Source organism: Mytilus galloprovincialis, chromosome 1, assembly GCF_965363235.1.
Source record: "Mytilus galloprovincialis chromosome 1, xbMytGall1.hap1.1, whole genome shotgun sequence".
Taxonomy (NCBI): domain Eukaryota; kingdom Metazoa; phylum Mollusca; class Bivalvia; order Mytilida; family Mytilidae; genus Mytilus; species Mytilus galloprovincialis.
In genome coordinates this window covers 74,485,837-74,499,483 of record NC_134838.1, presented here as the reverse complement: position 1 = coordinate 74,499,483, position 13,647 = coordinate 74,485,837, and the positions used below count along the sequence as shown (strand labels likewise).

General features: G+C 32.1%; 1 protein-coding gene across 1 annotated transcript in view; it reads left to right on the top strand.

Moving 5' to 3' along the window:
• The first annotated feature begins 238 nt into the window (after positions 1 to 238).
• The window catches only part of LOC143083542 (uncharacterized), a 70,686-nt gene continuing 57,277 nt past the window's right edge, over positions 239 to 13,647 (top strand). Inside the window, exons 1-2 of the mRNA XM_076259807.1 lie at positions 239 to 395; positions 1,203 to 1,376. Of these exons, the coding sequence (XP_076115922.1) occupies positions 1,358 to 1,376 (19 nt within the window). The 5' untranslated portion in view covers positions 239 to 395; positions 1,203 to 1,357. The remainder of the gene's footprint in view (positions 396 to 1,202; positions 1,377 to 13,647) is intronic.

The window sequence follows — 13,647 nt, the reverse complement described above, 5'->3', positions numbered from 1 at the left end:
ACACATAGAAAGACACGCTATATAATATTCGTTTATAATTTTCCTCGGTGTTCGATAGTTTTGTTATTTCACTTTGTATCATAAAATATGGTGAACTAGCTAGTTATTAAGGAACCAGATCTCTGTAACATAATTTTTAAAACACAAATCGTTTTTGTGTCTCGATCTTTAAAATGAACGATATTTGTTTTTAGGATGTGAAAAGGGTCGTTGGGGGAGTACTTGTGAACAGTTTTGTCCCGAAAATTGTATAGAGCGAAATTGTTACCCTGGAAACGGATCTTGTATTTGGGGGTGCAATGCTGAAAACTGTTTAAATGACATTTGCAATAAAGATACTGCAGATTGTACCGATGGTTGTAAGAAAAGTCGAACAGGAAGGTATTGTAACAAGTGTAAGTAATTGTGTATTAACATTATTCCTACTTTGTAGTTCAGGAAATTCTAAATTTAGCATTTATAAAAACTTTTAAGGTTACTCATTTATCGTATCTTTATGAAGCGTCTATGCGATTAAGTAAAACACCATGTGACAAATGATATAACCTGTTTTGCATGATATACATGATACGTTTTGACTTTAATCGAACCTAGGATTGAAACATCAACCGGCAAATTTAACAATAAAAATAGTTTTGAATATTATTTTTGTCTTTTAAGTTTTCAGTGTCAGTATCTTTCTATAAGGTTGTAGGTATTCTGTTTAGTTTATCATAACAGCCGTCTCTTTGGTTTCCAATACTTTTGAAGTCAAAGGTACACGATCATAGTTTATTTACAGATACTCCTGTCTTGCATGCAAAAATCAGTTTCAAATAAACAAGTATATATATCAGTTAAGATTTGCCACAATAACTTTTTCTCTCAAAACAAACCTGCATATTTATTTTTAAAACAAGGGGCTCTTTTAAAGAGACCGAATCGCTCATTTGTTATTTTTTTCTCAAATCTTTTATCTATGATTATATTTGCTTTTCAATATATATTAATGAATGCCATTTAAATGTTCATTGTATCTGTCATATTTTTTTCTAAAAGCAAATAAATGCATTTTACCAATAAGTTTAATTTTAGCCATAATGTCTATGTCCCCGGTGCGCTCAATACATTAATACGTCTTCTTATATCAATTGACATATTTTTATTCTTATTTCATATTCATATAAAAACATAAATCTTACTGGTATTTATTTTTATCATAGATAACATAGCATATGATGGTCTGGCATGGCTGGTTCCAAGTGGTAGTACAGATGCTGGTCTAGCAAATGATGGAATTGAAACAACATGTGCCAAAACCACAGGTCCTAATGTTAGATTTCATGTTGACCTTAAGGAAAAAAGTATTGCAACAGGAATGTATATCATTTTAGCAGGTATGTAACTTGAAAAAAAACATATTTTTTTATCCCTTTTGGATATTTACATAGGGAAACTGGTAAAATAAAGTTAAATACACGCTTTTCATCATAAATGTTCACAGTTTTTGTTTTTAATATCACCTTCATATTCACTGTCTTGGAAATTTAAAAGACTGTTCCATTAATTTCCTGAATGATTTTCAATGTGATTGTAAATATTGCAATTAGATCATGAAACGTATACTGCATTCCCAATACAGGTTGATTTGCCGCAAACTGATTATCAAAATATGAGTTTCTTGCCATTACTGTCTGTAATGTTTTAACATTTTTTAGTCCTAAAAAGGCTGCACTAATTATAAATCAACTGACAAAATTATTCTCTATTTAATTTTTAATTTCACACTTGTAAAAACCACCAGTTCACGTTGTAAGATTGTTTTCTTATTGAACGCATTGAACCTTAAGGTAGCACTACAGGCAGAATTTTCTGACTCCAATCAACAGTCTTTAAAGATTAATTTCTTCAAAACTATTCAATGGATTTTTACATTCTTTAAATCATTTTAAAGCTGAAATATAGCTCTTTCTTAAATTAATAGAAATTTATTTTTGGTTCGATTAATCTCAAAATATAGCTCATTAATTGCCAAAGAAGTAGTCTTCCAACTGGATGAAAATTGCACATTCATTCCTTTAATCAATAATATACAATCAACAAAACCGTGTCTTCGATTTTTGGATATATGCCTCCAGTAAAAAGATATTTTGATTTAACTGCTGGGTGCCAAACCTCATTTCACCTTTCATCTTTGGAGACCTATAAATCCATTTAGAAACAAATCATCCAAAAACTTGGACACGGTATTGTAGAAAATACATCCTTAAATCATATATATCGAAGCCAAGCCAAAGGGGGTACCCATCAAGTTTCTATTTTCATTTTTTTCCTTACAATTCTCATGAAAAATTGTTCTGCGAAATAACCTAAAAACTGAATTTCCCCTTAGAACCCCTATAAAGTCAATAAAAATACAAAAATTCCATTGGGAACACCTCAGGAGTGCTCTGATACCATTACATTATCAATAGAACCACACACTTTGTGTCTTTGATGCTCTTATGGTGTAAATTTTGCATTATATGTAAACTGTTCAACACAAACTTGGCATTTGGCGGGAGTTTGACGTCACAGATTTGACCAACATCTGTGATGTAGAAATTAAATATAGACAAAGCTTCGCCTCTTTCCCAACAGTCTAAGATAAGAAAATAACATGATTGACCAGCTGCATATAATCAATTTTTAACATCATTATTCTATATATGTAAAGAATAGTTCTCATTTGAATTTAAAAAAAGAAATAAACTACATGTATGTCTGAAATAAGCTAGAACATTAAACGTGTGCATCAAAAACATGTTCATAAAAAGATCAAGACCACCCTCTTCTTGAACAATACACTTTCCCACATGATTTTTTAATTTAATGGAACTGAAAAATTACACATAAACTAAACATTAGTTAAGATGCATAAAACTGTATTTAAATGAAGAAGACCAAAAAGAGGAAATTTATACAGACAGTCAGAGGCTTTCAAAAACACTTTCCCATTATTTTCCATATTATTTTTTTCATTTTTGGTAGATTTTTCCCTTTAGATTTTTTCTTTTTCTCTGTTCTTTTCCAGTTTATATAAATTCATGAAATTATTTTTGTTGCAAAACAATGAGATAAGACTACAATATTTATCTTGTGGTCAGGAATTAACAGCTGGACACTGGTATCAACAGATGATTGACATATTAGCCCTACCAAATGCCTATATATTTAGATTAATTACCATGTGCTTTTATTTACATAAGTTCATTATCAATTTAATCCCTGTTGTGATATGATAATGATTTTGGGATTTTTACAAACTGTGCAGAATAATACTTACTTCAAAATTATGTGAAAAAAAAAATATCTTCAAAAAAATATTGTTAGACTGTAGTGCTACATTTATAAAATGATCAAATCCTAAAATTGATATGAATGTACATGTACTTTATCGATACATAATTACAAAATATTATAGTACATAGATGTTGCAATAGTATTCCAATAAACAATTTACAGACTTTAATCATGTACTGTTTTGTAGTGATTTCAAAATTTAAAAAAACCAAACACATTGCTGTACGAGCGACTTAAATCAATATGTTGGTCTTTTTAAAACTCAAACTAAACAAACAAATAATTTAAATCGTAGTTCGTTTTAAATTGTTTCAATTTTTTTTTATAAGAAGACATTATTCATCGTCTGCTTTTATAAAGTATAAAGCTCAATTATACCCGCTTAATACTAAATGTGTACGGTCAAAAATTACAATAATTCAATTGAACTACTTAATGTACATAAAGGTATGTCTAAGCCTGATGATAGTCAACTAAATAAAAGCAAAGTTTCATATTTTGCTGAATCGGCGTTAGCAAACATCAACTAGTCAATTTTATATTTTGCGTTTTGTCGAACCTGAAGATAAAAAGTTACTCCAGTGGAGTGTACGTGTCTCCATTTTCATTAATTACCCGCACAATTTATAAAAGAGGAGCAAAAGATACCAAAGGAACAGTCAAACTCATAGATCGAAAATAAACTGACAACGCCATCGCTACATATGAAAAAAACCAGACAAATTATAGAACATATGACACAACATAGAAAACCAAAGAGTAACACACGACAACCCCCAAAAATTTGGGGGGATCTCAGATGCTCCGGACGGAAAAGCATATCCTTCTCCACATAAGCATTCATTAATTTATATCCTGTCGAGACTGTTTACAAGTGTGTTGGCATTGCAACAAGGTTTCGTAATCTGTGGTTGACGTCTTTATTCTAAATACATCATATGTGTACTGTTTGATACCGTAGAGAGGCAGGTCATTATTAATTTATTAGCTATAAATGTCTTTGAACTAGCCGCAAGTTTCCGCAAATTTTCTGAAATCGGTGCTATGTGTCTTATTAGTTTTATCTGGGTTTTTTTTTTGTGCTGATCTATTGAGGTAAACGATTTATATCTAATTTGTATTGTGTGTTTGTATTTATTCTCATCAACACGGTCCATGGCTAAGGTTGTTGAAAGGTCACAAACTTGCTTTTACATATACACATCATTTACGCGTCTGCCCCAATTAAGGAGCCTGTAGTTCAGTGGTTGTTGTTGTAATATTTCTTTTCATTTTGTTCAATTGAAATGTCTCCTTATATTTTATACTGTTATCTTATGTATCAGTCAGTTTATATTGTGAAACTGAAATGAAACATTTATGCTTTCTATATTTTAGATGGAACAACAACAGATGGTCATCATACTGTTTACGCTTCAAATGACAGCAATACCTGGACTAATGGAACTGTGTTATACATTGGGACATTTCTACCTACTGATATCTACTTTGACGCCGTGTTTAGAGTCCTAACTTATGTACCTCCAGCTAGCAGCCCAGTTACAGAACATGAGCTATGTGAAATTGGGATTATAGGTGAGAAACAAAGCACAACGTTTTGAAATGGTTGTATACTCACAGTTGAAACGTTTAGGAAGTCTTAATAAAATAAATTGCACAAACTTTTGACTAGATTTCAAAGACTATTTTTACATATTTCCCAAATATAGTAAATTTTGATTAAAACAAACTACGGCAGTCTAATGTTCTATCTCCTGCTGTGTCAACGATGCTCCTTAGATTGCGAATCACACATTCATAATGTCAACGCGACTGTGAGGGTTTCCTCCAAAAGTTACACTTCGTTTTGTTTGGGGTTTGACATCACTATTTTAGGCAAATTTCTCTTCAATAATTTTGTATTGCAACTATTCCTCAGGAATCCACCAAAATGAGTCAAATAGCCTCTGTATTTAACACATAATAATGACCCAAAGGCAGCCGGAATTCTAGCCTTCATCGGTACTTCGTTGTTAAAAGCAATCGGCGACAATACAACGCGGTTGAAGAACTTCTAATGTTTAAGGTTTAGTGGTTAACTCAATAGGAAGTTATAATCATTGTTCAACAGTTCACTTGATTACAAAGATTTGCATTGTAAACCTCGACTTGTCAATGTACATGTGCAGAATAAAGGCAACAGTAGTATATAGCTATTCAAAAGTCATAAATCGATTTAGAGAAAACGGATCCGGGTTACAAACGTAAACCGAGGTAACACATCAACTATAAAAGCAAAACAATGAAATAACAGAACACAGAAATGTAACAAAAAATAAAAAAAAATACTTTACTGATAATCAGCTCGAATCTCTCTCAGGTTGGTTCGACTTTTATTCTTGCTGTTAAGGTCAGCATCAAAAGCTGAAAGTTCAACGGTATGTTTTACGATATGAGTTACGATTATAGCTCAGTTAGAATATATTACGATGTAATACACATTGAGTCATCAATTTGTTTAAACAATTATTTCGACTCTATTTTTGTAATAGGTTGTCCACCTACACATTATGGTCCGTTCTGTAATACAACGTGCCCCCAAAATTGTAATGGACCATGTGACCTTGAAAGCGGGATTTGTATACTTTGTTGTATGAATGGATGGACTGGGGATAGATGTGAAAATGGTAAAACATGTTTTTTTAGCTCACCTGGTCCGAAGGGCCAAGTGAGCTTTTCTCATGACTTTGCGTCTGTCGTCTGTCGTCGTCGTCATCGTCGTCGTCCGGCGTCGTCTGTTAACTTTTACAAAAATCTTCTCCTCTGAAACTACTCAGCCAAATTAAACCATACTTGGCCACAATCAATATTGGGGTATCTAGTTTAAAAACCCGGCCAACCAACCAAGATGGCCGTATTGGCTAAAGATAGAACATAGGTGTAGAATGCAGTTTTTGGCTTATAACTCAAAAACCAAATCATTTATAGCAAATCTAACATGGGGGTATAATTGTTTATCAGGTCAAGATCTTTCTGCCCTGAAATTTTCAGATAAATCGGACAACCCGTTGTTAAGTTGCTGCCCCTGAATTGGTAATTTTAAGGAAATTTTGCCGTTTTTTGTTATTATCTTGAATATTTTTATAGATAGAGATAAACTGTAAACAGCAATAATGTACAGCAAAGTAGGACCTAAAATTAAGTCAATTGACCCCTTAAAGAGTTATTTTCCTTTATAGTCAATTTTTAACAATTTTCATAAAATTTGTAAAAACTTACTAACATTTTCCACTGTAACTACTGGGCCAAGTTCATTATAGATAGAGATAATTGTAAGCAGCAGCAGCAAGAATGTTCATTAAGACGTAAAAACACATCACCAACACCAAACACAATTTTGTCATAAATCCACCTGCTTCCTTTGTTTAATATTCATATAGACCAAGGTGAGCGACACAGGCTCTTTAGAGCCTCTAGTTTCATTTGAGTTTTACTTATACATTTATAGAAAGGTTACATAAAGCCTATTGGAATGTATTTTGTATCAACTTGTTACCAATGCAATAAAAGCGAAAAATGAAACTAATGCATAAAAACGATAGCACAAAATAATAACTGACGATTTTAAAAACTGTCTTAAAACGGAAACATTCTTCACATATGAATTCACATGTTCAAACATGTAGCTAAAACAATATCGCAGGCTGAAACCAAATCTGTATTGTTTCTAGTTAGTTTATCGTAAAGTTTTTTTTCAAATTTGGTACGAGTTTACGCTGTACATTTTGGAATACCAACTATTCACGTACATGTATTTTTTCTACTTAGTTGTTTTTGTGTTGTTGTTGTAAACCAACAATGTCATGTATTCATGTTTTTCAAGGATATGTTAAACCATATGATTGAAAAATTAACATTATTTCGTCACTACATTTTGACAAATGAGCTAGTCTACCAGCAGTGTCAACAAATGTAAAATTAAAGTTATGCTGTTTCAATTGATTACACTAATGACAACCTACGTGCATTAAAAGCACACATAACAGAAACAAGGTTGCTTTCATTATCTTTGGTTGTCCGTGACGCTTTCATCATGGTGCAAAATAAAGGCAACAGTAGTATACCGCTGTTCAAAACTCGTAAATCTATGGACAAAAAACATTTTCATTATTCGCTTTTATTGCATTAGTAACAAAATCTCTCATCACTCTGCAAATTCAGATTCAAATGAAAGGGGAATACTAAATTTGACAGTAGATACCCTCAGCTCTTTTGACAAAGCCTTTAATAAAATTGAGAATAGAAATGGGGAATGTGTCAAAGAGACAACAACACGTCCAAATAAAAATCAACAGCAGAAGGTCACCAAAAGGCGACCTTCAGCTGGCCCCTAAACAAATATATACTAGTCCAGTGATAATGAACGCCATACTAATTTTCAAATTGTACACAAGAAACTAAAATTAAAATAATACAAGGCAAAGGCCAGAGGCTCCTGACTTGGGACAGGGGCAAAAATGCGGCGGGGTTAAACATGTTTGTGAGATCTCAACCCTCCTTTTTTTTAGCCCTCAACACATTTTTATCACTAACAAAGTTTTAGAAATATTTGATTTTTGAACATAAATAAGTAATAGCTTTTTTTTGTATATTTAATCGTGAATAATGAATAATTGTATAAGAGATCTCTAGCTACTTAACAGATGAATCTCTCGCACTTGCAGAGTACCTTAGTTTATTTTTAGTTTAGCTCAAGTTCGCGTTGCTTAATCTTTAGTATTCTTTGCACCATTAATCAGCTGTTAGTTTTTTTTATGTCTTTCTCGGATATTTTCATTTGAAAAATTAACAAAATGAAGTAATAACAATTGTGAAGACGAACAACGCAATATTTTGTACAACTGTATAATTATAGCTAACCTGTTGAATTCTTTTTCCGTTAAGTGTTTCATATGTATTTTTATGTAGTAAATGTTAATCTTACAGAATGCAATGATGGTTCATACGGCAAAGATTGTCTTGAAAAATGTTCGGCAAATTGTTGGAATACTACATGCAATCACGTAACAGGCAAATGCATTGGTGGATGCAAGGATGGATGGCAGGGATTCAATTGTTCACAAAGTTTGTTCCTTATTGTCCAAGAAACAATCTTATTGATTACATTTTATTCAATGACAAACAGAAGTAATATATTAAGACTGGCCGTTAACTGAAACTTGTACATTTGACGTCAGAAATACACACACTGTTCAATTCTACTTTTAATTAAATGATTTATTCCCTTACCACCTGCATATAAGTAGTCAATAACTGTGTCCGTTATTTTAGCGATTCAATTTTTCTTCTCTCAAATGTTAAGAAATTTAATTAAATGGTTATTTGTATTGCGTATAATTAGAAAAAAAAAACATTAATGTTACACATGTTACATTTACATACAAATCTCGACCGCAGAAAGTACGTATAAATTAATTCGTCGACTAACAGAATAAAGTGTCCTGTTAAATATTTAAATATACATTTTGATATAAAATTTGTATACATATTTTAAGCGTGTGTTGATGGTCAGTTTGGGAAAAATTGTTCGGGATTTTGTGAGGGATGTGTATCAAGTATATGTCATCATGTTAGTGGGTTATGTGATAACACCACTAGCTGTAATCCTGGTTATGAACACACCGGAAAATGCAACATATGTAAGTATAGTTAAGTATATAAAAACTGTGTGACAATTTTGAAGAATGAATTCTAATTGGTCCGTGTAACACTTATCAATTCAAAGTTTTAAAAAGTTTTGAAATTTTAGATTTTTGGAATTTTGATCAAAGTTTTAAAATATCAAAATTTCAAACTGTGTAAAAGTCAGTTGTAAGCGGTGAAAAATTGGATGACAAAATAAATATTTCTCAAAAGAAGAGAATTCATTTCAAAACCATACATTTTACTTGCTGGTTTTTCTAGCACTCATAGTTTAGGAGAAACAGGAGTAACAGTAAAAACTGAACAGCTCGCAGTAGGTCAAATAGTATGGTTAGGTTGAGCATGTATATATATTTTCTACTGAGCAATAAAAAGGCTCAATACATGTGTATTATCTCTTTTGATTTCAAAATTTTCTGTTCTGCTTTACGACTTCTTACTTTCTGCAATCATGTTGGCTTAAGAATATATCATTTCATGTTCATTATGAACGATCATCTTTAACGTTTTAATCTGTTCTTTGTAAGTTGTTTGCCCTAAATATTCAGCTTTGAGCATTCCCTAAGAAGGTCGATCAAGAAAAGCACTTCGGTCGTAACTTTTAACGTTATGTTTTCATTTTTATCGGTTGTATGACGATCATAATTATATTGACTTGTATCAATGATTTTAATTAATATTTTTTTGGTACCGTATAGGAATACTGAATGCATGGTGTCCCAATTAAAGTTGTGCTAGTCTACAATGTTGGAGGTTTTTAATATATATACAATGTATATATATGTATGTATATAAACGATAATAAATTGAAAACTACGTTCAAACCTATGATTGCGTTGGATGAAAACCGCAATTTTTATACGTGTGCATGTAAAACAAATTTCGTTGTAGAAGGGTCTAAAAACAGCACGAACAACATTTTCCAAAAGACCAAAAAAAGTGAAAAAGTATATTTAAACAAAACGCATTTGACTAACAGGTCGAACAACTGATGTTCTTTAACCTTGCTGACTGCCATTGGCGATTGCCAAATAAAATTCATCACAAGATGTAAACAAAATGGATCTTAATATAAATTTAATATTAAACAGAAAACAAATTTAACTTGTGGCCACGATGTTATGCCACAAACATACGGTGTCAATGTTTTTTTAGTACACCAGATCCGGATTTCGACAATAAATGTCTCTTCAGTGATGTTAGGGATCCAACGGTATGTGGAAGGCCATATAAAAAGTACCCTCATTTTTAGAAAAAGTACCCTCATTTTTAGATAGACTCTTGAATTTTAAGAGTCAATATAGAATGAACGGATCATATAAACCGGAGAAAAATTTGATACAAGCCCAAACGAAAAAAATATAAACGAGTCTAAATTGAACACTACGTTCAAACCTATGATTGCGTTGGATAAAAACCGCAATTTTTATACGTGTGCATGATATATATGTTCCAGACCATACGAGTATTTGGACCGTACGCGTACGGTCCGGACCGTATACGTATACTCGTACGGTCCGACCATACGCGTACGGTCGGACCGTATGAGTATATTCGTACGGTCCAGCTGACCATACATGTTTTGGTATCATATGGGTTAAATTAAAAAAAATAAACAATAACCAAAAATTTGTAGTTTTAGTTCTCTAAGATGCTATTTTTACATCAGATGGGTAAGTGAATAAGCGTACAATTGAAATTAAATGTTTGTTTAATTCTATATCTGAATCCCATTTTTGTACTCTCGCTGCAGTTGACACTAACTACCACAAGGAATGTTATGTTTTTTTATTAATTTACATTAACATGTTTGCGGTCCATTCATGTTCCTTTGCATATGCATTTTTTTTTTAAAGTTCACAAATATTATAAAACAATTGTCCTTGTACGTTTTGTTTACATCCGTTAACCTCAATTTCGATGAGCATACTGGCCTTTAATTAATTAATGACATGCTAATTACAGGAGATTAACAGATTAAACTAGCGTGACCTTTTTAAAAAGTTAAAATATTAAGTTTTTATTTCAATATCAATTGAACTTTTTATATTAATTTGAGATATAGAATGTTTTTATCTGTTATTTACATTTGTATCTGATAAACTTGACAATCTTCTTATTATTAGTTGGACCGTACGCGTACGGTCCGACCGTATGCGTATTTTGAAAAAGTACGCATACGGTCCAGACCGTACGCGTACGGTCCAAATACTCATACGGTCTGGAACATATATCTTATTTACGTTGAAATTAAGAGTACTAAGATCAAATATTAGTAGATTGGAGCCAAGATACTGTTACAAGGTATCTACAAAAACTCATCATAGATGGATACCAGGATATAAGTTTTGCCGTTTTTTTAGCCAGACGCGTGTTTTGTTTACAAAAGACTTATCAGTGACGCTCGAATCAAATTAAGTTAAAAGGCAAATAAAGTTAAATTAAATTAAAAAAAACGCCAAATAAAGTAAACATTTAAATCCAACTTATAGCTCTGGTTTTGTAAAAGTTGAAACCTTTCATATCATATATAAACGTACAGCATAAACATTATTTTCACGAGCATTCATATTTATGTAATAGTTGCCACTATACTACATTAAGCGCCCATCTAGCATTCATATTTATGTAATAGTTGCTGCTGAACTACATTAAGCGCCCATCCATCCATTTGTAGGTGTCGGCATTTTGAAAATTGAAAATTCTTTTCAAAAGTTTATATCATCGATAAATGGTAATCTTTTACGGAATACAATATATAGATAGTCACTTTTTTTATTTTGATACTACCACGAGGGGCTTCGATAATGGTACATTAAAATATTCTGATCCCCAATTTGATGAAAAAATAATATTCTGTGCCAGCAGAGGACAAAAGAAAAATTCTGAATCCAATCTTTCTCCATGCCTTATAGTGTTAAATTTTGAACCAGACAAGTTGATTACTAGCGATGAAAAACTTAATAAAATTGTTAGCGCTTCGACAAACACCCCACTTTTAAAGTTAAATGGTTGCTCCCTTATAGACAACGTTTGGACTGGTTAACATATACGTAGCTCCATTATGGGTCCTAAATCAACCACTGTTTTTCAATAGTAAATAAAAGGAAAGGAATTTTGTTCCGTATTTGCATTTTGTTATTTGAGCATTTTTAAGTTATCGTTCGACAATCGACTTTGAGCAAACTAAAAGAACGCATGTACATCCAGTCAGAATGGGGCGTGTAAAGAGAATCCACACTGTCAGCTGCATGATGGATTTTTCCATTTTTGGACGTACACCAATGTTGCTCTCGAAAAAACAGTATAATGTAAAAAGCTGAATTCTAAGTAAAGAATTCACCTACAGAACGCTGAAACTGAAATTTGAAAGTCAAGAAAAATAAGAACCGAAACAATTGAAGAGGTGTTTGGCCAAAGTGAAGTTAAAACACATCAAAATCCATCTATAAGGGCTAATTTGCCGGAGGGAATTGAATCCTACGTTTCTTCGTAATTTGTACGTAAACAACCTATTTTAAATTATCGAATTTTTGTTGCCAGTGACAAATATTTCATGAATGTTCCGGAACAATTTAGCAATAAATACAACAGGAAGAGAATGTGCATAATGAAGAAATAACCTTTCAATTAGTTTAATTGAGGTCTGGCTTATGGCAGTAACTTCTAGCCTTATATATAGTAGTCCTTTGTTAATTATTTATCATTGTCATTTTGATTAGTTTCTTTTGTTTTCTATTCTGACATAGGACTTATATTTCCTTTTCAAGTGTGTTTTACTGTTCATATTACTGTGTGTTTTTCATTCTTTATCGGCTAGAGGTATAGGGGAGGGCTGTGATCTCACGAAACATGTTTAACCCCACCGCATTTGTGCGCCTGTCCAAATTCAGGAGCCTCTGTCCTTTAAAGTCTTGTTCGATTTTAATTTTAGTTCATTGTTATATTTCGGAGTTAAGTATGACGTCTATAATCACTGAACCAGTACACTTTTTTGTCTAGGGGCCAGCTGAAGCACGCCTAGCACAACGTTCATTGCGACGCTATACATTCAGTATTCCTTACGTATCATTTCTTGGAACTGAAATAAATCATTAAATCAATAAAAGGCAATACATTATCGTCATGCATTCGATAAAACAGAAAACAAAACGTTTAAAGTTGCATGCGACCGAAGCGCTTTTTCTGGATCTATCTTGATCAAGAACGTCAAAAAGGCGAATAATACGATTTGGTTTACTGCGCGTTGGTCAGTTTTCGCTGTTACTTCTAAATGTTGGGCACTGGGAACACCAAATAGCTCTGAATTATTTATCTCAAACGCTAACCTTATATAAGAGATTTAAATCAACTTATTTGATTCCGGTTTAAATGGGTTTAACTATTTTTTTTTTGATAGATGCACACAACTTTAAAATTTCAAGATACTGTTATCCCATGTAATGTCTAATATGTTTCATAAAAAAAATCGACTTCTTCTTTTCATTATTTATTTTGTAATTAAAAATGATTTGATATATTTCGTACTATTTATTTATAACTAAGAATGATTGTTATTAGAGCCGTGTCTACATCAGTGTTTACAGGTACCCCTCTTTTCGCCCCTTTTCTATTTTTAATATTTTAATCAAAAATTTAAAAAAT